Genomic DNA, 21,120 nt, shown 5'->3' with positions numbered 1-21,120 from the left:
TTGCTCCTGAGTGTCCGGAGCAAAAAGGGAGTCACAGCCAAGTCCTCGATGAGCAGCCACACCAGAGAAGCTCCTTCTCCAGAGAGACATGGTCTTCCCTGACATAGGGCGTGTCCCCCACGATGTCTCAGAGAGAAGAGACTGATGAGCAAACACTGATATCTGCAAACAGTTCGGGAAACACAGTCGCAAACTGTGTAAAGTTTCTTGAATTTTCCTCATTGTATGCGTGCTCAGTCGCTTCAGTTGGGTCCAACTCTTTGCGACCCTATGGATGATGGCCTGCCAGGCTCCTCTGTTCAAGGGAGTCTCCAGGTGAGAACACTGGAGTGGGTTTCCATGCCCTCCCCCAGGGGATCTTCCCGACCCAGGGATCCGTCCCATGTCCCTTGTGTCTCCTGCGTTGGCAGGCGGGTTCTTTACCACTAAACACTGTAAAGAAACACTGTAAAGACAGTGAAGACTGGCCTCAGCTCCATCCAAGGGCTAATGTGACCCATGGCACTATTAACATCACCCATTATCAAGCGGTTGTGAGGTAAAGCGCCCCCTGGGCAGCCCTTCTTCAGCGTAGGCCAGTGGTTTAATGCCGCGTGTGTCTGGGCAGTTCTGGGACGGGCAAGGCCACGGGTGATCTCAGGGGGTTTGACTTCATGTGGGATGATTGTAGAGCATCTTGAATAACAACAGCCAAGACTATGAGACTTTGGCTTAATCTGCGCAGTGTACGTTGCCCCACTGAATCCACAAACAGCTGTCTGTGCGTTTTTAATCTCGTATGCTTGGGGAGGAAAATCAAAACAAAGAACATCAGAATTTTGTTTCCGCTGGGTGATTAGATCATGCTTTATCTCTCCCTCTCCTACTTTCTTTCTGTTTTCTTATATGGTTTCCCTTTCAAAACAAGGAGCACATTTTACTTTCATACTTAACAGGAAAAAAAGCTTTCTAGGAGCTTACTTTCAATCTTCAACTTTAAACGATGGAAAAATCGAAGAAATTGATTGATCACGATGGTGATTATGGACTGTTGGCTCAGTCATGCTATCCAGGATCAGTTTAATTGAAAAATAATTTGTGCATGGTGAGGTTAATGACTTTTGTTTGTTGCTGTCTCACCCGAGTTGTTTTGAGCAAGATCATTGACTATGAAAAGTATCTTTTCCTAAATTTAAATGTCCATTTTCTAGTCTTTTATACTATGTTGTAAACACGTTTGTGTGTCTGGTTTGTGTCTGTTTTGTTGTTTTGGGCTCTCCCCGAGGAACTGAGGCCACAGTATAGCAGACGCAGCTGGCGTCGGACTTCAGATTTCAGTTCACTTTGCTCTTTTCTGTTGTTAGGAAGCGCATGCGCATATGCTGGTGGCTTAGCCGCTCAGGCGTGTCCAGTTCTTTGTGACCCAGACAGGCTCCTCTGTCCATGGAGTTCTCCAGGCCAGAACACTGGAGTGGGCTGCCATTTCTTTCTCCAGGGATCTTCCTGACCCAGGACTCAACGCTGGGCCTCCTGCATTGCAGCAGGTTCTTTGCTGACTGAGCTACGCACATATACTTACCGTGAAATCCTAGGACCATTTTGCTGTTGTTTGTTTTTTGGCTAGCCTCGAGGCATGTGGGGTCTTACTTTCCGGATCAGGGATTGAACCCACACCCGCTGTGTTGGAAGTGTGGAGTCTTAACCACTGGTTGTTGTTCTTCAGCTGCTCAGTTGGGTCTGACTCTTTGCGACCCCATAGACTGCAGCATTCCAGGCTTCCCTGTCCCTCACCATCTCCCAGAGTTTGCCCAGGTTCATGTCCATTGAATTGGTGATGCCATCCAGCCATCTCATTTTCTATCTTCCCCTTCTCCTCCTGCCTTCAGTCTTTCCCAGCATCAGGGTCTTTTCCAATGAGTCAGCTCTTTGCATCAGGTGGCCAAAGTATTGGAGCTTCAGCTTCAGCATCAGTCATTCCAAAGAATATTCAGGGTTGATTTCCTTTAAGATTGACTGGTTTGATCTCCTTGCAGTCCAAGGGACTCTCAAGAATCTTCTCCAGTACCACAGTTCAAAAGGATCAATTCTTCAGCACTCAGCCTTCTTTATTGTCCAGCTCTTATCCACTGGACTGCCAGGGAAATCCCCTCTAGACCGTTTGTTTTATGGTATCATCCACAGATATGCACCCCTAATTAATGTATTTAATTCCCCATTTAAAGAGGCTAAGTTTCCTTGTAAGGGTAGAAAAGAATTGAGAGTCACAGACACTGACCTAAAGACGTGTTTTAAAAATGTAATATCAGTTCAGTCACTCAGTCATTTCTGACTCTTTGCGACCCCATGGACTGCAGCACACCAGGCTTCCCTGTCCATCACCAACTCCTGGAGCTTGCTTAAACGCACGTCCATTGAGTCGGTGATGCCATCCAACCATCTCATCCTTTGTTGTCCTCTTCTCCTCATGCCTTCAATCTTCCCCGGCAACAGGGTCTTTTTTAGTGAGTGAGTTCTTCACATCAGGTGGTGGCCAAAGTATTGGAGTTTCAGCTTCAGCATCAGTCCTTCCAAATGAATAAGGACTGATTTCCTTTAGGATTAACTGGTTGGATCTCCTTGCAGTCCAAAGGACTCTCAAGAGTCTTCTCTAACACCACAGCTCAAAAGCATCACTTCTTCATCACTCAGCTTTCTTTATAGCCCAACTCTCACATCCATACATGACTACTGGAAAATCCATAGCCTTGATTCGATGGACCTTTGTTGGCAAAGTAATGTCTCTGCTTTTTAATATGCTGTCTAGGATGGTCATAGCTTTTCTTCCAAGTAATATGTCATAGGGAAGATGAAAGAAGTATTGTCATTTTCGTGACGGCCAGATGTCACATGAGCACTATAGACAAGAAGACCTCTAAGAGAACAAGAGGTCGTTTGAAGAGAGAGAAGGAGTGGTCGTTCGAGAGGTCTCTTGGAAGAGAGTGCCCCCTGCTTCCTGCCCGAGGTGTGGGCCTGAGCCGGATGTGGAAGGCTGGTGCAGTGCGAGAAGGTGGAGAAGCACAGAGAACAGGTGGCATGCATGACGGCAGGTGGCGGCGTCCAGCTTGTCCTCCAGCTCCTGGCAGCCCTGTGCTCTGCTGGTGCCAGCGTGCGTGCAGACCTCGATGTCGGTTTAGACTGAAACCTGCGCTGTCCGTTCCCACACCGACGCTGCCTGTCTTGTCTCTACACTGTGCCCAGGATGCAGACACTGTCCGTTCCCACACCGACGCTGCCTGTCTTGTCTCTACACTGTGCCCAGGTGTTCATTGGTGGTGGAGAGGAGGGGCTTTGTCACTCACTCTCCATTGCCAGCAATGGAAAGGCCAGGTCCACACTCCTCCTCTGGAGGGGCTCTTTCTGCATGCCGGCCCTGTGGAGTTTCTCCCACAGACCCCCCTACCCCATGTGTCCCTCTTCTTTCAGATCCCTGCCCCTCATTTTACAGCACCCCTCTTCCCTGCGCCCCTTTCCAATTTCATACCCAAAGTCTGTAGAGTCAAAGCTATGGTTTTTCTAGTAGTCATGTACAGATGTGAGAGTTCGGCCATAAAGAAAGCTGAGCGCCGAAGAACTGATGCTTTTGAACTGTGGTGTTGGAGAAGACTCTTGAGAGTCCCTTGGACTGCAAGGAGATCCAACTGGTCCATCCGAAAGGAAATCAGTCCTGAATAGTCATTGGAAGAACTGATGCTGAAGCTGAAGCTCCAATACTTTACCACCTGATGTGAATAACTGACTGATTGGAAAAGACTCTGATGCTGGGAAAGATTGAAGGCAGGAGGAGAAGGGGACAACAGAGGATGAGATGGCTGGATGGCATCACTGACTTAACGGACCTGAGTTTGAGTAAACTCTGGGAGTTGGTGATGGACAGGGAGGCCTGGCGTGCTGCGATTCATGGGATCAGAGTTGGAAAGGACTTGGTGACTGAACAGGAGCAACAACAGAGCACTCTCAGCTGTCGTTCTGTTGAAATCCACCCTCCTTGGAACATTTAACATGCCACACCAGCATGGAGTACGGTTCGTACCTGTGAATGAGTGGTGTTCAGAGTGAGTCACCCTGGTGGAAGCTGGGCATTGGGAAGGGGGAGATTTAGGGACCAGTTTGCCTGGAAGGAATAATGAAGCTTTAAATTCCAGAATAAGGTATCAGGACTTGGCAGCATTAATGCTGAGGAACCTTTGAAGGTTTGTGAGCAGGAGATATACTTAATAAAACAGGTAGTGATTCCTGTCCACGCCTGGTAGAAATGAGGTCCTATTGGCTCAGATTTCTCTGTTCTGCTTGCACTCTTCCTCTTCGTTTCCCTCCCAGTGATATAGTAAAACTTGATTTCTTCCATTAAGATAGACTCTTTTCTCTTCATTCCCCTACTCTTAAGCGTGTGGATGGAAGAAAATCTCAGTCCTCTGAATCTCCTTTCCCATCTGACCGTACAGCTCGCCACTGTTGATGCCGGGAAAGCCCTTCTGTCCTTCCAGTGCTTTTATGTAGACACATTTTATCCTTTTTTTCCCCCTCGCATGTCCGCCAAAAATCATAATCTGAATTTTATGTCTCAAACTAAAAAGGCTTGCATTATACCTTTTAAAAGTCCACTTAATCCTTTTAAGCCCTCATTTTTAGGCATTTTCAGTCCCCGGAAAAAAATTAATATATGACTCGATGGATGGGAGCCCTACCTTTTCTACTAAATCTCAGACCAGACCTCCAGTCTAAATAACTTGGCATTTCTGTCATTCTCTCCTTCCTCTCCTGGGTTTAAGCTTGCTGTGATAGCCAAAAACGAGATGACTCCTTTTTTAAGAGGGTTTCTTTCTGCATGCTGACCCTGAAACTTAGAACTGTGAGCCACAAAAAAAAAAAAAAAAAAGAAAGAAAGAAAGAAAAGAAAAAAGAACTGTCAAGGAAAAATGTATATAGTTTTATTGTACTTTTTTGAATATATCCACCCCTGTGGTGAAAGATGATTACCCTCCTAGGCAATTGCTTAAAAACAAAAAAGAAGAAAAGATGGCATTTCTCTATATGATATATCTCTATGACATGTATTAAGTAGCTTGGAAAGGAATGTATACATTCATGATAGAACAGGAACAGTCCTTTTGCCAAGAGCCGTTTATCAGATGGAAAGGAATGCTCTCAGAGCTGCAGAGTCTGGAAGGATTCATGAAGATCGTTGGCCCCAGTGGTCTTTCAGGCAGGATCCTCGATCCTGGGTCCTTCCTGTTGGGGCACTTCCAGGGGCTGCTGGAGAGGGAAGCCTAGGGAACCCACCTCTTTGCAACCAGAATGCCTTGCCTTCATCTTTACACAGTGGGATTACCTGTGTTTTTTTTTTTTTATTTTTATTTTTTTTTGGGGGGGGGATTACCTGTTTTTATAAAGAAGAACCTTTCCTACAGCTAAAAAAAAAAAAAAGTCTGAGAACCACTGATAGAGTCCAAAAAAACTGTCCATTACCCAGACAGTTTTTTAAAATTCATTTTTAATTGGAGCGCCCTCTGTCTTGAACCTCCTCTCTCGCCCGGCCCCATCCCGGCCCTCTGGGTGGTCAGGGCGCCAGGCTGAGCTCCCTGTGTGACAAGGCGGGCGGCTTCCCCTTCGCTCTCTGCTCATGTGTATAGCTCAGTGCTACTCTCTCGATTGTCTCACCCCCTCCTGCCCCAGCTGTGTCCATAAGTCTGTTCTCCGAGTCTCTATTACCTGACCTAGGCAATTTTTGAACACACAGGTGTACATGATTCCTATTGTTGTTGCCTTAACGTGTAATTACAGCAAGGTGTTTTTATGTAACTTTTATCATTAGAAAAGTCTGCACAGAAGGCTCAACCTTGTATTTGGAATTAGAAGGTTCTGAACATTCTCTTTCACTCCAGGGGTGGACACAGGTAATGCATTTAGAGTTATGGCGAGTCTTTGTGAAGTGGTAATTTTAGGTTCGGATACAGTGACAGCAGGTGGAGCTCATAGTAGAAACTGTATATCTAGGCCATTTAAAGAGCAGTAAGACGTTTAAGAATCCCACGGACGGAGGAGCCTGGTGGGCTGCGGTCCATGGTGTCGTGAAGAGTCGGACACGACTGAGTGACTTCACTTTCACTCTTCACTTTCATGCATTAGAGAAGGAAATGGCAACCCACTCCAGTGTTCTTGCCTGGAGAATCCCAGGGACGGGGGAGCATCACAGAGCTGTAGGAATAACCAACCTTTCTACATTGGCCTTGGAAAGTGATCATGCTCCTGCAGCACTCAGCTGAATGGAAACTGCCCTATCCTTTCTGGAAAAGAAACTTGCATTGGCATTGAATGCATTTGCATGTGTTGCCATTGAAGATTAATACAAGTTAAAGGCAGGGTGGGGATGAGGCTATAGGGTATGTTTATGTGGTTTGATGTTGTGTTTTTAAGTCAACATATGATCCTGTGGGAAAACAGTATGAAGGAACTGATTACATATATGGGGTTATTTGTATCTTTAGGTTCTTTCTTCTCTTTTGGCCATGCCATGAGGCTTGTGGGATCTTAGTTCCCTGATCAGGGATCCAGCCCAGGCCCCCTGCGTTAGAAGCTCGGAGTCTTAACTACGGAACTGCCAGAGAAGTCCCTGTTTCTTCTTTTCAAGTGGTAATAAGCATTGCAGTTGAAACCCACATATATTTTCTCCTAGGAAATAGTAAAGAACATTTGCTTTTTATCCCCAAGATTATGAAATAAAGACCTGACTATACAGCTCCAAATAGGGACGAGTCTTCTGAATATGTAATTTAAAAGATATTCCCGCTCATGTACCTTTTTTTCCCTTGTGAATCTGTATCACATATTGAACAATGCAGTTGTGCTTTTTTTTTCTTATCATTTCCCCAAATCAGATGCAATAAGTAAAAAGCAAATATTATGCATGTATTTGCTTTCCCTCTCAATTCTGGGTTTCTAAAATGATGATTTTGCTGGCCATGTGATTGAATAGTGACCTACTTTTTGGCATTAGTGTCCAGAGTATAAGAGCATTTAAAACACACACGTTTTAATGCTTTTTGCTGAAAACTCTAATAGAAGAAATGTCTTCTGGTGGCACTGGTGATAAAAATCCCACCTGCCGACGCAGCAGACTAAAGAGATGTGGGTTCAGTCCCTGGGTCGGGAAGATCCCGTGGAGGAGGGCATAGCAACCCACTCCAGTATTCTTGCCTGGAGAATCCCGTGGACAGAGGAGCCTGGCAGGCTATAATCCATGGGGCTGCAGAGTTGGTCATGACAGAAGTGACTTAGTATGCACGCATGATTTTATTTACTTATTCAGCATGTGAGGAGTGCTTCTACAAGCAAACTATCTTCCTGAACACTAGGGATAAATTTGACGACAGTGCTTCTCTCGGTGAGTCTCCGGTGAACGTGCAGCAGGTAATCACCAGGCGGCCGATGAGAGCGGAGCTGCATCGTTGCACGGCTGAGTGCCGTGGAGGAACGCGGTCCGGAGGCGCGTTCCCGACGGTGCGCACGTACTGAGCACAGGCCAAGCACGCTGGCAGGTGCGAGGAGACGCGCCTGTTGCCCGAAGCGTCTGCTGCCTCTTGTTTTTGCCTCTCACTCTTGGTCGTCTCCAAAGCATCAAACCGCTCGCACCTCCGAATCGCCGCGGCGTCTCTCTGCCGCCCCCATCCCCCTTCCCCTTGTCTCTCCCCTCTCTTTAAGCGACTCCTCTTTAAGCGACTCCATCGGAGCTGGAACGTAGGGCTCGCCCTTGGCATGTTCTTTCGCGTGCTCCGTATCTAGCCCTCCGTCTTCTCTGCAGTGTCTGGAGCCTCCCATCGCTCCCGGTCCTGCTGCCAGCGCCCTCCTGACCACCGTCGGGCCAGTAGGAGCCTGACCAGCCTCCTTTGCTCTATCTCGCTTCCTCCCTAGTCCTTTTTCAAAACACTAGCCAGAGGGATCTTTCCATGATCTTTCTAAAGTAGATCTTGTCCCTTCTCAATCCAGACTTCTTACTTGACTTCCTATTGCAACCGAAATAAAAACTACATTATTTCCTGTTCCAGCCCCTCCCTCCCTTCCCAGCCCTGTCTTCACCCCTGCCAAGCCACAGGGGCCTCTTCCTTTCCCCCACTTCCTGCCCCGTGGCGGGCACGTGCTCATTCCGCCGCACAGAGTGCTCTTCTTCTGAGGCTTTAGCCGGTTGGTACCTTCTCACCATTTAGGTATTCAGTTCAGTTCAGTTCAGTTGCTCAGTCGTATCCGACTCTTTGCGACCCCATGGACTGCAGCACACCAGGCCTCCCTGTCCATCACCAACTCCCCGAGTTTACCCAAACTCATGTCCATTGAGTCAGTGACGCCATCCAACCATCTCATCCTCTGTTGTCCGCTTCTCCTCCTGCCCCCAATCCCTCCCAGCATCAGGGTCTTTTCAAATGAGTCAGCTCTTGACATCAGGTGGCCAAAGTATTGGAGTTTCCTTTAGGTCTTAGCCTTGGTGTTACCTCCTGTGAGAGATCTCTTCTTCACCAGAATCCACTCTACAGGAGGATTTCTTTTTGTTTGTTTGTTTTCATGGTAATAGTCATTTATTGATATCAATTATTTCAGTTCCTGTTTTATCATTTGGTATACAGTTTAAAGGCTTTTAAAGGCAACCAACTCCAGTATTCTTGCCTGGAGAATCCCATGGATAGAGGGGTCTGGTGGGCTACAACAGTCCATGGGGTCACAAAGAGTCGGACACGACTGAGTGACACACACACACACACACACACACACACACACACACACACTTAAGTAAGGGAGGAAATTGATTTTCTTGTATTTTTTTACTCACTTTTCACTGGAGTGACTGCTTTACAGCATTTGTTGCTTCCTGCTGTGAGTGAACCAGCTCCAAGTGCACCTCTGGCCCCTCCCTCGTGAGCCTCCCTTTCCCCAGCCTCGACCTGCCCGACAGGAGGGCTTCTGTGACGTGTTCACGCCCTCCTGTTATTCCCCTCCTTGCACAAGTCATGGTTTGCAATTATTTACATATTTGTAATTGAACCTACGTAGTCTCTGTCTCCGCCAATGGACAAGTGGCTTCCTGGGCACAGGAAATCTGTATTTTCTCTTTCCCCTTCTGTTTCCAGAGCTTAACACAGTGCCTGGCACACAGTCAGTCCTATAAAAGGGTCATTTAAACACATGGATTGGCTTTTTTTTAAATTTTGATGCGGACCATGTTTTAAGCCTTTATTGAATTTGTTACCGTTTTGCTTCTGTTTTACATGTTGGTTTTTTGGCCTCGAGGAACGTGGGGTCTTGGTTCCTGACGAGGGATCAAACCTGACCCCTGACACTGGAAGTCCCAACCATCGGCCCACCAGGGAAGCCCCCAAGACAGACCTTTTCAAATTCTACATCTTTAACTGCAAATAAGAAAACTATGGAAAATTTAGAAAACTATTTTCTACTAAAAAAAAAAAAAATTGAAACCATTTTGGGACCTGTATGTAGCTCAGTATACCTCACCAAAAGGAAAAGGGTGCAAGTCCTTAAAAATTAGCATGTGGTTACTGTGTGATTTGGGGCTATTTTTAAAATGGAAGTCCTGACTTATAAAAACAAACTGCTCTTTTTATATATTTAGGGCTCAGTTCACTAAAACGTTTAAATTCTTGGCTTCACTCTTTAAGCCTACTACAAAGATCACATTAGAATTCATTTTAATAGACATCATGAGCGCAGTATCCAATCTCCTGTGATCACGCTGGGCTCTTTTATTATGAGAATCGCAGGGAGCAGAGCCCGAGGCTGCAGAACACTCATGGGGTGTCCCTAAGGCTGGGGACACTGCCAGCTCTATTGTTTATGGAATGTTCGCTCCACCTCTATCTGCGGTGTGCGATTGGTGTTGACTTTTGAGAAACTCCGTCTTCGCCCCGCTCTCCCAGCTGGAGAAAAACCTGTCGTAATGACATCTGGCTAGGAAAAAAGGGATCAAAGACACCCGTGGAAAGAGGAATTAGGAGACCTTCTGTTATCAGTGGTTTTAGCCCTGTCCTTCAGATCCGTCAGAGGGAAGACTGTCACACCTTTCACAGCCAACATCTCTGCTCCCAGAGGCGGCTCGGGGCTCCTGAAGTGTCCACCATGTTTGCGGTTAGTTGCTAATATGGGGCCGACCTGGCTTTTAACAAAGTGCCTCTTCAGCTTTAGAGATCTGTATGAATGAATACTGCTTACCAAAATCAAGATAACATTTGTGGGCGATAGTATCACTTTCCATTGATGTTGACAGCTCAGCTGGTAAAGAATCTGCCTGCAATACAGGAAGACCCAGGTTCGATTCCTGGGTCGGGAAGATTCCCCTGGGGAAGGGATAGGCTACCCACTCCAGGATTCTTGGGCTTCCCTGGTGACTCAGCTGGTCAAGAATCCACCTGCAATGTGGGAGACCTGGTTCGATCCCTGGGTTGGGAAGATCCCCTGGAGAAGGGAAAGGCTACCCACTCCAGTATTCTGGCTTGGAGAATTCCATGAACTACAGTCCATGGGGTCACAAAGAGTCGGACACGACTGAGCCGCTTTCACTTTCACTTTTTTGTTAAAGAGGAAGACGGTCATTTTTGGTAAACTTATTTTTTTCCAATTTTTAGGGATACGACTTAAGGAGTTTTTAGACATCGTAAGGAAAAAGAAGGAAGCTCAACTGTATCGCAATGAAGTAAGACACATCTTCACGGCTTTTGACAGGCACTGTAAGTATCTTTAAAGTGTTTGGATATAAACAATTGTTATTAAGGAACTGTGGATGGGAACATATACTCAGTTAGTATTGGGCTGGTCAAGAAGTTCATTCAAGTTTTTCCATAACATCTTAGAGAACCCAACTAACTTTTTGGCCAACCCAATAAAATACTATACTTGGAAGGCTATTTTCCTATATTCATTAGCTGTTACGGTAGATGTTGGTGTACATTTTTTTCCCTCCATCACAGCCTTAACTCTTGACCTTTACAGTGGATGAAACAGCATTGCAGTAACCTGACTGTACTTAGATTTGCTTACATTTTAATGGGGACACAGAGGGGCTGGCCATGTGGGAATACAGGTGAAGAGCGACTTAGGGAAGCTTGGGAGCCCACAGGGCCTTTTTTTCTGACTCCTCCTTTGACCCACACGTGATGGAGGAATGGTTTTCCCACGCTGGGGTGGCCCACAAGAGTGGCTTTGGACCCACTCCTCACGGAACGCAGGCTTGAAAGACTCGTGGGGTCCAGGTTCAGTATTTTGGCTTCTGTAATGGTTTTCCTCTAAAGAAGAGTGTAGTCCTAAAACCAAGCAAGAAAAAAAAAATGTGCGTTTTGAAGAATGAGTTATTTTGGCAATTCGCAGCGAGTGGAGCCCACTGCCGTTAGCGCACGATGTCTCTTAGTCCTCCCCCTGGGACTCAGGCCGTCAGCAGGGGAGGGGCTGGAAGAAAGCTTCGGGAGCACCTGGGGCCGTACTGTATCACTAGAGTAATACCAGAGTAATCCGGTAATCCAGTGAGGCAGTCTCAGATTACCCTACATGTAAAATCAACTGTAGACTACTGCTTTTCTCCTGGTTAAATATTAAAGTCTCAGGCAGATATTATGGCTGAAATAGCAGTTCACAGGACTTTTAGTGGTGCATGAATGTTATGTCTTCTGCTTTCAAATAGATCGTGGATATTTAACTCTGGAAGATTTCAAGAAAGCATTTAAGCAGGTGGCTCCCAAGTTATCAGAAAGGATTATCCTCGAGGTATTCAGGTAAGGCATCAGTCTTTATGCATACACGCCCTTGTTTTACCGTTGGCTTGTGCAAGTTTTCGGTTTCACGGAGAACACTCATTTATGGTTATTTTTCACTAGTGGATGGTTTCATGTCGCAGGATAGTGTCATGGTCCAGCGGAGAATTTTATAGTTAGCTGTCAGTCCATCCACAGCCTTGGCAGTGAGCCCTGAAGTGGGTGCAGTGCTTGCATACCAGGAAGGTGCAAAAATCATTTGTTCGTAGGGGTGGAGAGAAGCAGAGAGAAAGTAGAGCTTCTTTGTGTAGTGACGTGTTGGCCAGACCTGCCCCCTCAAAGCTCCATTAATATTACCGTGGATGCTGGCGTTCTCCTGTGGTCTGCATTTCATCAGACGCGGGTTGCACCCTGTGCGCCGTGTGGAGAGTAGAGCTGGGTTAATCGGTGGCAGCCCCTCCTTCGTTTGTGTTCAAAGTGGTAGACCCAGGCTGCAGTTCACGCACACCCGAGAGAGACGACGTAAAGACTGTATTCACACTGTCTCTATAAACTAATCCTGACAAAACGGGCAGATGCTTAAAAGCAGTTTCTGTCAGGAGACTGCAGATGGAAAGGAGTGTAAGCCGTGTCAGCACACGCTGCTGTGAGAACTGACACAGCTGCCTCTGTTCAGACTGCTAACACGAGCTCCTCATCAACCTGTTGCCAAGGGTGTTAGTTAGGGTTCAGTCCAGCACCAAAAGCCAGAAAACTCAAAATAACAAAGCTCGCAAAAGACAGCCAGTCCAGGGCTGATCTGAGGGCAGCACAGTGGTGAAGAACCCAGATTCCTGCCCTTTTATTCTGGCTGCCTCAGCACCTGGCCTCTCCCTCCTGCTTCCAGATGGCTGCCGAAGTTCCAGCCATCACACCTGAGTTCCAAATAGGTAGGCAGAAAGATAGGCCCCTCTTTTTAAGGCTATCCATTATTTCTTCATACATCCCTGTGACCGAAGCTAAGTTCCAAGGCCATGAGTAGCTATAAGGCAGAGGTGGGTCTGGAAAATGTAGTCTCTGCTTTGGGCAGTCGTGTGAGCTCAAATGGAATTTCTGCTATGAGGAAGAAAGAGAGAAGAGACATTGGTGGACATCTGGCAGGTGTTCCCATTTGGATTAAAGTAATTTCATGAAATCTGACCAGAAGCCAGTCCTCAGTAGAAATTATCAAGCAGGTTATTTGAAGTAAGAATCTACACTCACTGCCATCAATAGTGACATATATGAAATTCCTTTGCTGCGTCATTTGCAAGCAGATTACTGAGCAAGGTATTGAAGAGCAAAGGAGTTCAAGCCAGGTGCAGACAAGGTGCCCCAAGCCAGTATGACACAGTTTACTCCAGAATTTCATGGCCTTTCAGATGCTGTGGTATCTGTGTGTGCGTTCTGGGATGAGTAATGAGACTCAGGGTATTTCTGCCACACGGTGGTGCTTTTTCACAAAAAGAATGAAGAATTACTTCATTTTACTTTTACAAAAAGACAGGTGTCCACATTTGCTGACCTTTGGGTGTTGAACGGTTTTAGGAGCTGTCTCCTCGTGCTACAAATGTAATTTTGAAAAATCCACTTAAGTACAGCCTTTCAAGGTAGAAGCCATGTTTTAACAGTGAATGGGAAAGTAACTGCTTCTCCAAAGAAACCTATGCTATAGGGAGAACATTTTTGAGAATGGGTGTTTGGAAATGTGATTCTATTTTTAAAAATATGTGTCACCCACTAAAACCTTTATATTTGCATGCTCAATAAGTCGGAAACAGAGTATTCTAATCTGTGGAAAAAAGGAAGCATTGTGATTGGACAGCACAATTTTTTAAAAGTATCAGTGTAAAAATTTAATAGTTTTGATAAGTTAGGAGCAACTAACTGAAATCAGGAGAGATGAATATTTATGAGCTGAATCTCAATTACCAATACCAAGAAAATGGTTAACAAAATAAAACAAACCCCTTAAGTTTTTTTATAATCAGCGGATAGAATTAAAAACTGAGAGATTCAGTGTCACGATGCCCATTTCCTGTTTAGATCTGTCTAACTAAGACCTAGTATTAAAACAAGTTGAACTTGGGATTTCCCTGGTGGTTCCGTGGTTAAGAATCCGCCTTGCGGTGCAGGGGCCATAGGTTTGATTCCTCGTTGGGGAGCTGACGTCCCGTGTGCCGTGGAGCAACTAAGCCTGTGCCCCTCAACCACTGAGCCTCTGAGCCGCAACCAGAGACAGTGTGTGTGCGCCTCAAAAGACCCGCGTGCCGAAGCGAAGACCCAACACAGCCAAATAAATAATAAATAAAGTATTAAAAAAACTGGAATCACTCAGTCACAAAGAATTCAACCGAGATGTTCAGAAATCATAAATTATGTGAAAATCACATTGTTCTTGTTAAATGTTCTTAATTTTGAGTGATGGCAAAAACTCATTTGCCATGAATAAGTGAAATATTTTTATCTTTTTTTTACAAATTTCTGTATTTTATAACGAACATAAAGTATGAATATTGTAGCACATGTCCACATCATCTATGCATAGACATGTACTCATGCCCACAAATCCTGTACTTCCTAGGATGATGGTCAGAGTTTAGAGACCACTGCAGTTAACAACTGAACAAGGCCTTGTAGTTAACCGAACCCAGCCTGCTTAAAGTCACGTTTGTAATATTATTTATAGCACCACATCCCCTGAAGCAGGATTATTGATACCCGATAAGAATTGAATGAAATCATGACAGCAAAAGAGAGAAAGACGTTTCCTCGGTGTGTAAGCTGAAGTTGGCTGGAGGAACAGAACTGTCTGACGTCCACACGTCTCTACTTCAGGGAGGCAAATAGTTTTCAAGAGAAGGGAAAAGAAGAGCAGCTGCCGGGGTGTCCGTGGTGCGAAAGACGTCACATTTCTAGGGCTGGGCGCTGTGAGAAGCCTGAACGGCTCTGACTCAGGTGCCCCGCGTGAGTGCGGTTCAGGCCCAGGTTCCCCGTTGGGCAGGGGAGAGCGGATGTCTGAAGACCTCCGTAGGGAGGCAGCCCGAGACGGGGCTTCCGGTTAGACCAGCCGCCTGCGGTTTGAAGGATGAAAGAAGATGCCACAACCTTCAACTCTTCGATTGCCAAGTTCTTCCCCAGGAGACTTCCGAAGACCAGGAGGAGCCTCTCTCAGAAGTGCTTGCCCCCGTGACACTTCGCTTTGTGAGAGAAGCCGGTACCTGTTTTCTCTGGCTTGCGTGGTTTACCCCGCCTCTCAGCATATTTTCAACAGTGTCTGTTCTCCTTTGTCCTGTGTCCATTGTGGTCTTTTTTTTTTTTTCCTGTTAGGCTTTATTTTCCCATTATGCTTCTTTCTTGGGCTATATACCTGCTGAAGTTGCGTTTCATTTTGTTATTTTGCTGTATCTTGTTATTTTACAGTGTCTCCTCTAAGCTTTTCTGTATCTGCTTTCATCTCTTGTTTTATGGAATTGTTGGCTTTTATTGAGGGAAGCAGTTTTGAGGTTTTACTTTTAATGGTTGATTGCTTGGGGGCTGCTAATTATAGCTTTTTTCTTATAAATTAAGAAGGGAAGTTTTCTACCAAGGGAAGGATTTTGAGTTGTATTTCTGTCTTAAACCAAGAGGTGGTATCTTGTGTAAACACACACACACACACACAGACTCACACAAAGAGTGCTTCTTTATATCACCTCTAAAGATATCGTAAATGCTTACGACTGGGATTTCAGATTTTAGGGGGACCGCCCTGGCGGTGCAGTGGCTGACTCCACGTCCCATTCAGGGGACCTGGGTTTGATCCCTGGTCAGGGAACTAGACCCCACATGCTGCAACTGAGAGTCTGCTGCAGCTGAAGATCCCACCTGCCACAGCACAGGCCTGGTGCAGCAAAAAAAGAAAAGCCCGAGCTTCCTTCAGCGTTTGAATCTTACAGCTTTGCTTTTCACTTAGAGCTGACAATCATGACTTGTATACCTGTGTACTAAAATAGCTAAAGCTATATCTTAGATGATGTTTCATTATTATTATTATTAAGAAATTCTTAGGAAATTCTGTCCTTGAAGAACTCCTTTTTTCCCCTACCCACTACAAATGGCAGAAGTTTAAGAGGCATGAGACCTGTTGTTGTTCACTCGGTAAGTTGTGTCTGACTCTTTGCAACCCATGGACTGCAGCACGCCAGGCCTCTCTGTCCTTCACCAACTCCCGGAGCTTACTCAAACTCATGTCCATTGAGTCAGTGATGCCATCCAACCATCTCATCCTCGTAATCCCCTTCTCTTCCTGCCTTCAATCTTTTCCAGCATCAGGCTCTTTTCCAGTGAGTCAGTTCTTCGCATCAGATGGCCAAAGTATTGGAGTTCCAGCTTCAGCGTCAGTCCTTCCAGTGAACACTCAGGGTTGGTTTCCTTAGGATGGACTGGTTGGATCTCCGTGCTGTCCAAGGAACCCTCAAGAGTGTTTTCCAACACCACAGTTCAAAGGCATCAGTTCTCACCTCTCAGCCTTTCTGGCCCAACGCTCACACTCATACATGATTACTGAAAAACCGTAGCTTTGACTAGACACACCTTCGTTGAGGTTTGTCATAGCTTTTCTTCCAAGGAGCAAGTGTCTTTTAATTTTGTGGCTGCAGTCAGCGTTCGCAGCCCCCCAAAATAAAAGCTGCCACTCTTTCCACTTTTTCCCCATCTATTTGCCATGAACTGAGTAGTACTATTTGTCCAATGAAATAAATCTGAGATAATAGGCTGTTTCTAGCACTGCATGTTTAAAACAAAAAAAATCTTTTTTCCTTAATACTAATAGACCTTAATGAAAACTTTGTAGTGCTTTTTAAAAAAAAACAAAAACACATTCAAAGCCCTTTAGTGACTCTAAAGAGTAAGTTAGAACTGTTTAACCTGGCTGTCCAACATCTGGTCCCCTTTCCAAACTCATCTTTCATTCATCATCCCAAATTCCTCTGTTTCTTTTGGCGTAACACTTGTTCCTTTCGATGTGTGATGTGTGTTTTTACTTCATTCTGTTGCCCTTGCTGGCAATACCTTTCTCTACTTCTCACCTGACCAAATTGGACCCGTCTTCAAGGCCTTGCTCAGTAAATACACACACCCAGAAAAAGCCTTTTTTTGTTTACATTGGGCAGGCTTCGCTCCTTTCTTTGAATTTTGATAGATGGTTGTGTAATTTTTTTAATCACGTGATAAAAATACAGTGTTCACAATTATCTCCGTAAAGCTCTTTGAGTTTGCAAATTTCTCAGTCACTTCCACTGTTCTCCCTATGTTGCCTGCCTTGTGCGTTCTAGTTACTTAATAATTGGTGGTTTCTTGGCACTTACTCCAGATACCCACTAACAGAAAAATCCTCACTTGCCATCTTCTTTATGGTTTAATTTATTTCTTATAATCTAGCAAAGAGTCCTCTCAAGTGCAGTCAGGAGCTTTATAACCACATATGGCTTTGCCTTTCATTTTTCTCATTCTACCTGTGACTTTTACGAATTAACCTCGGATGGCCTCTGTCTGCTGTTTCTTGAGAGGCATTTTCAGTTCCTGATTTAGCCCCAGCTGTTAACAGGGAGCTGGCTTAATGTTCTCTCTTGACTTTACCCCCCACCGATGCCCGTGATGTTTCCGGCTGGTGTGTTTCTCTGTGTGGGTATCTCTGCCTCTCCATGCCCAGGAGCCTCCTCCATCTCATTGTAAGCATCGAGATTTGCACTTGCCCACCACCTGTCGTTTGGCAAAAAGCTCTGGGAAGCTTCTTCTGTTTTCCAGCCATGAAATGAAGCATGGTTGGTCAGAAGGCCCACCAGCGTCCAAGATTTTGAGTGCAGGTGGAGTGCCAGGTAGTAATGTCAGGCAGAAATACCGAGGCACCAAAGTGCTTTTCAGTCACAGCCGGAGACCCTTAGAGAGGCATCTGGTAGTTTGGGTCTAAGATTCATTCTTCATACTGTGTGGGGAAGGTCAAAAAGCATAGACTATCCAGCTCTCCTTTTGGGAGCGTTAAAACTTGGCTGGATAACAAGAGCATCACGACCTGCTGGAGAATGTATTTCAGTGGCAGTGTATCATGGAGTACGGGCTTAAGAATGCCATTTTATTAATTTTTTTTTTTAAGATTTTTTTTAATGTGGGCTGTTTTTAAAGTCTTTATCACCTGTGTTACAATGATGCCTCTCTGTTATATCTTAGTTTACTGGCCACAAGGCATGTGGGATCTTAACTCCCCGACCAGGGGTCGAACCCACACCCCCTGCCCTGGAAGGCGAAGTCGTAACCACTGGGAGCCAGGGCAGTCCCAGGAAGGCAGTGTCTGAAGGGAGTGATGGGCACCTTCCCGTGTGCGCCCCAGGTCACGGCCGTGGGGCCTCCTGAGCTGGGGCAGTCCCAGGAAGGCAGTCTCTGAAGGGAGTGGTGGGCACCTTCCCGTGTGCACCCTAGGTCACAGCCGTGGGGCTTCCTGAGCCAGGGCAGTCCCAGGAAGGCAGTCTCTGAAGGGGGTGATGGGCACCTTCCTGTGTGCGCCCTAGGTCACAGCCATGGGAGGAGAAAGGGGCCTCCTGAGCCAGGGTGAAGTGAGCTAACGGGCCTAACGGGAGAGTCTTAGAGAGCCAAGGAGCTCAGGGGGGGAGTGACGTAGGATAGTGTGTATTTAAGAAAAAAAGATCGCATATGTTTTTTCAAATCGTTGCACCTCTTCTAAAGTATTATTCCTCACCGTGATCTTTCGTTTCCTATACTTCCTTTTTGTCGGCAGCTGACTTGTCGGTATCGTTTTCTCAGACAGTCTCTCTCTAAAGTTCCCCAGTCATTATTCCGTGCATCAGAATGACTTATAAATGTGCTCAGGTGGCTTCCCCAAGATCACAGGTATCAGTAGTCATCTCCTGCTTTGATGAATGTGATTGTCCATCTGAAGTATCCCCGTACTTTTGTGTATAGAAAAGTTAAACAACGCTAGAAATCACATCTCATTCCTCGTTAACTATACATAGACAGCTGTCGCCAGCCATCCCTGGTGTGTGTGTGTGATGACCAAATAACTAGACTTCTTGAGTTTCCAGGCTTTATTTCATGAGTTTTTGCATCTTCTCTGCAATGATAATGCCTTGGGTTTTCTTTCAGTTTTTTTGGTTTCAGAATTTTACTGTCAGAGATTCCGTTTTCTGATGATTTTGTTGCACATGATCACTGAATGGGGAAATGAATACGTATAATTATTCAGACTGACCTGAGTTTCTTCTCCCTGGGGACTTTCACATGTAATATGGTAAATACAACTTCACTTTAAAAATCCAGGGGGCTTCCCTGGTGGGGAAGAATCCACTTTCTAACGCTGGGGTTTTGGGTTCCATCCCTGGTCAGGGAGCTAGGATCCCACGTGCCTTAGGGACAGCTCAGTCCGCAAACTTCGAGCTACAGAGCCTGTGCAGTTAGGAGCTGGTGCATGGCAGCGAAGAGCCTGTGTGCTGCAACCAAGACTCAGTGAAACCAAGAATAAATAAATAAAATTTAAAGTGAATGCAAAATCCAGCTAGAGAAATATTTATATGCTAATTGTTTTAAGAAAATGTCAGTTTTCCCAGGGGGTTCTTGGCTGATTTTGCTTCATGAACAAAAATCATACCCTTGCATTTGAAGATGCTCTCTTTTTACCAGTAACTTTGAGAATTGGTGATGCTGGTGATGCAGGAACTGATGCCCAGAAACAGGACCAGGAAACCAGTGGAGAAGAGCGATGACTTCATTGCATAGATTTTCAAGTAGAAGGTGTTGGTTTGGTTTCTTCAATTAAGCTGATTAGTTCATGTTACAAGGATGTACTATTTGATTGGAAGGAACATTTAATCTCTTTCACATTCTGGATATCCAGATTCTGTAGCCCTCTCTCATGTTAAACCCATCCAGATGCAAATCCTGCTCTTCCTTCCAGGCCCAGATGTTAAGCTATTTCTTATCTTGAAACCTGACCCCACCAACAGCCTACCCACCACCTCTTAACCCAGGAAAGAATTTGTCTCCTTTTCTCATTGGAGTATAATAGCTTTATAACGTTGAGTTACTTTCTGCTGTACAGTGAAGTAGCTCAGTTATATGTGTACATGTATCCCTTCCCTCTTGGACCTGCCCCCATCACCGCACCTCCCACCCTGCCGGTACCTCTGGGTCATCGCAGAGCACGAAGCTGAGCTCCCTGTGCTAAACTGCAGGTTCTCCTTGGCTACCTGATTTACACGTGGTCATGCATTTGCTTCCCTGGTGGCTCAGATGGTGAAGGATCTGCCTGCAACACAGGAAACCCGGGTTCGATCCCTGGGTTGGGAATATCCCCTGGAGAAGAAACTGGCAACCTGATCCAGTGCTCCTGCCTGGAGACTCCCGTGGACAGAGGGGCCTGGAGGGCTGCTGCAGTTCATGGGGTCACAGAGAGTCGGACACGACCGAGCGACTGGCACGCACACAGTGTATTTTTGTCAAACCTAATCTCCCAATTCATCCCACCCTCCTCTTACCTCTGTGTCTCTACGTCTCCATCTCTATTCCTTCCCAGAAACTAGTTCAACTGTACCGTCTTTCTAGATTCCACATGCATGCGCTAATATGCATAAACAGCCCAAGTGTCCATCAACAAATGAATGGATAAAGAAGATGTGGTACATATATACAATGGAATATTACTCAGCCATAAAAAGGAATGAAGCTGAGTCATTTGTAGAGATGTGGGTGGACCTAGAGCCTGTCTCACAGAGTGAAGTGGATCAGAAGAACAAATATCATGTATTAACATGTGTATGTCTCTTGCTTGAAATTCCTGATCTGTCATAAGTGTCTTCTTTATGCTTACACACAGGTATTTGCACGCATCAGCTATACCCAGGTTTAGAAAGTGAGCTTGATATGAACAGGCACGGGTGGGGTGTACAGCCTCACACTCGCAGAGCACGTTTCGTGCTCCTCAAGCAGGTGACTAGACGATGTAAATGAGTGGCTTATGTAGCGAACACACTTTTCATTCTGCCTTTTTTGTTTTATGCACTGAATGCCTCCCCAGTGTTACATCAAGCCTGTGTGTTGTAGATAGCTCCAGGGCTGGGGTCAGGACCCTGGACGGACCACAGAGTGCGGCCAGCGCCAGGCCAGGGGAGCAGAAGACTCGAGTCTCGTCCCGCTCCGCCTCTTGCCCCTCCTTCCACAAGTCGTGCAAGCTCTCTGGCCTGTTCCCTCTGCGTCTCCGCCCGGAGGGGGCTGTGCTTAACGTGCTGGCAGCTCTTCTTCTCGTTCCAGAACCTGCCGGTGGGGTTATCCATCATGGAGGGTGGCGTGC

The 21,120-nt window shown here is 45.9% G+C and overlaps 1 protein-coding gene across 11 annotated transcripts in view; it reads left to right on the top strand.

Moving 5' to 3' along the window:
• Nucleotides 1-21,120, top strand: part of EFCAB11 (EF-hand calcium binding domain 11) — a 173,259-nt gene that overhangs the window by 13,504 nt on the left and 138,635 nt on the right. For 9 of the 11 annotated variants that reach the window (XM_019969374.2, XM_019969379.2, XM_070798012.1 and 6 more), the window contains exons 4-5: nt 10,644-10,745; nt 11,693-11,783. In XM_019969374.2, the coding sequence (XP_019824933.2) occupies nt 10,644-10,745; nt 11,693-11,783 (193 nt within the window). Of the gene's footprint in view, nt 1-10,643; nt 10,746-11,692; nt 11,784-13,915; nt 14,105-14,469; nt 15,071-21,120 lie in introns of those variants that run through there. The other 2 variants (XM_019969376.2, XM_019969378.2) reach the window with 2 other exon arrangements.

The sequence above is a fragment of the Bos indicus genome, chromosome 10, assembly GCF_029378745.1.
Source record: "Bos indicus isolate NIAB-ARS_2022 breed Sahiwal x Tharparkar chromosome 10, NIAB-ARS_B.indTharparkar_mat_pri_1.0, whole genome shotgun sequence".
NCBI lineage: Eukaryota > Metazoa > Chordata > Mammalia > Artiodactyla > Bovidae > Bos > Bos indicus.
This window is presented reverse-complemented; position numbering and strand designations above follow the sequence as displayed.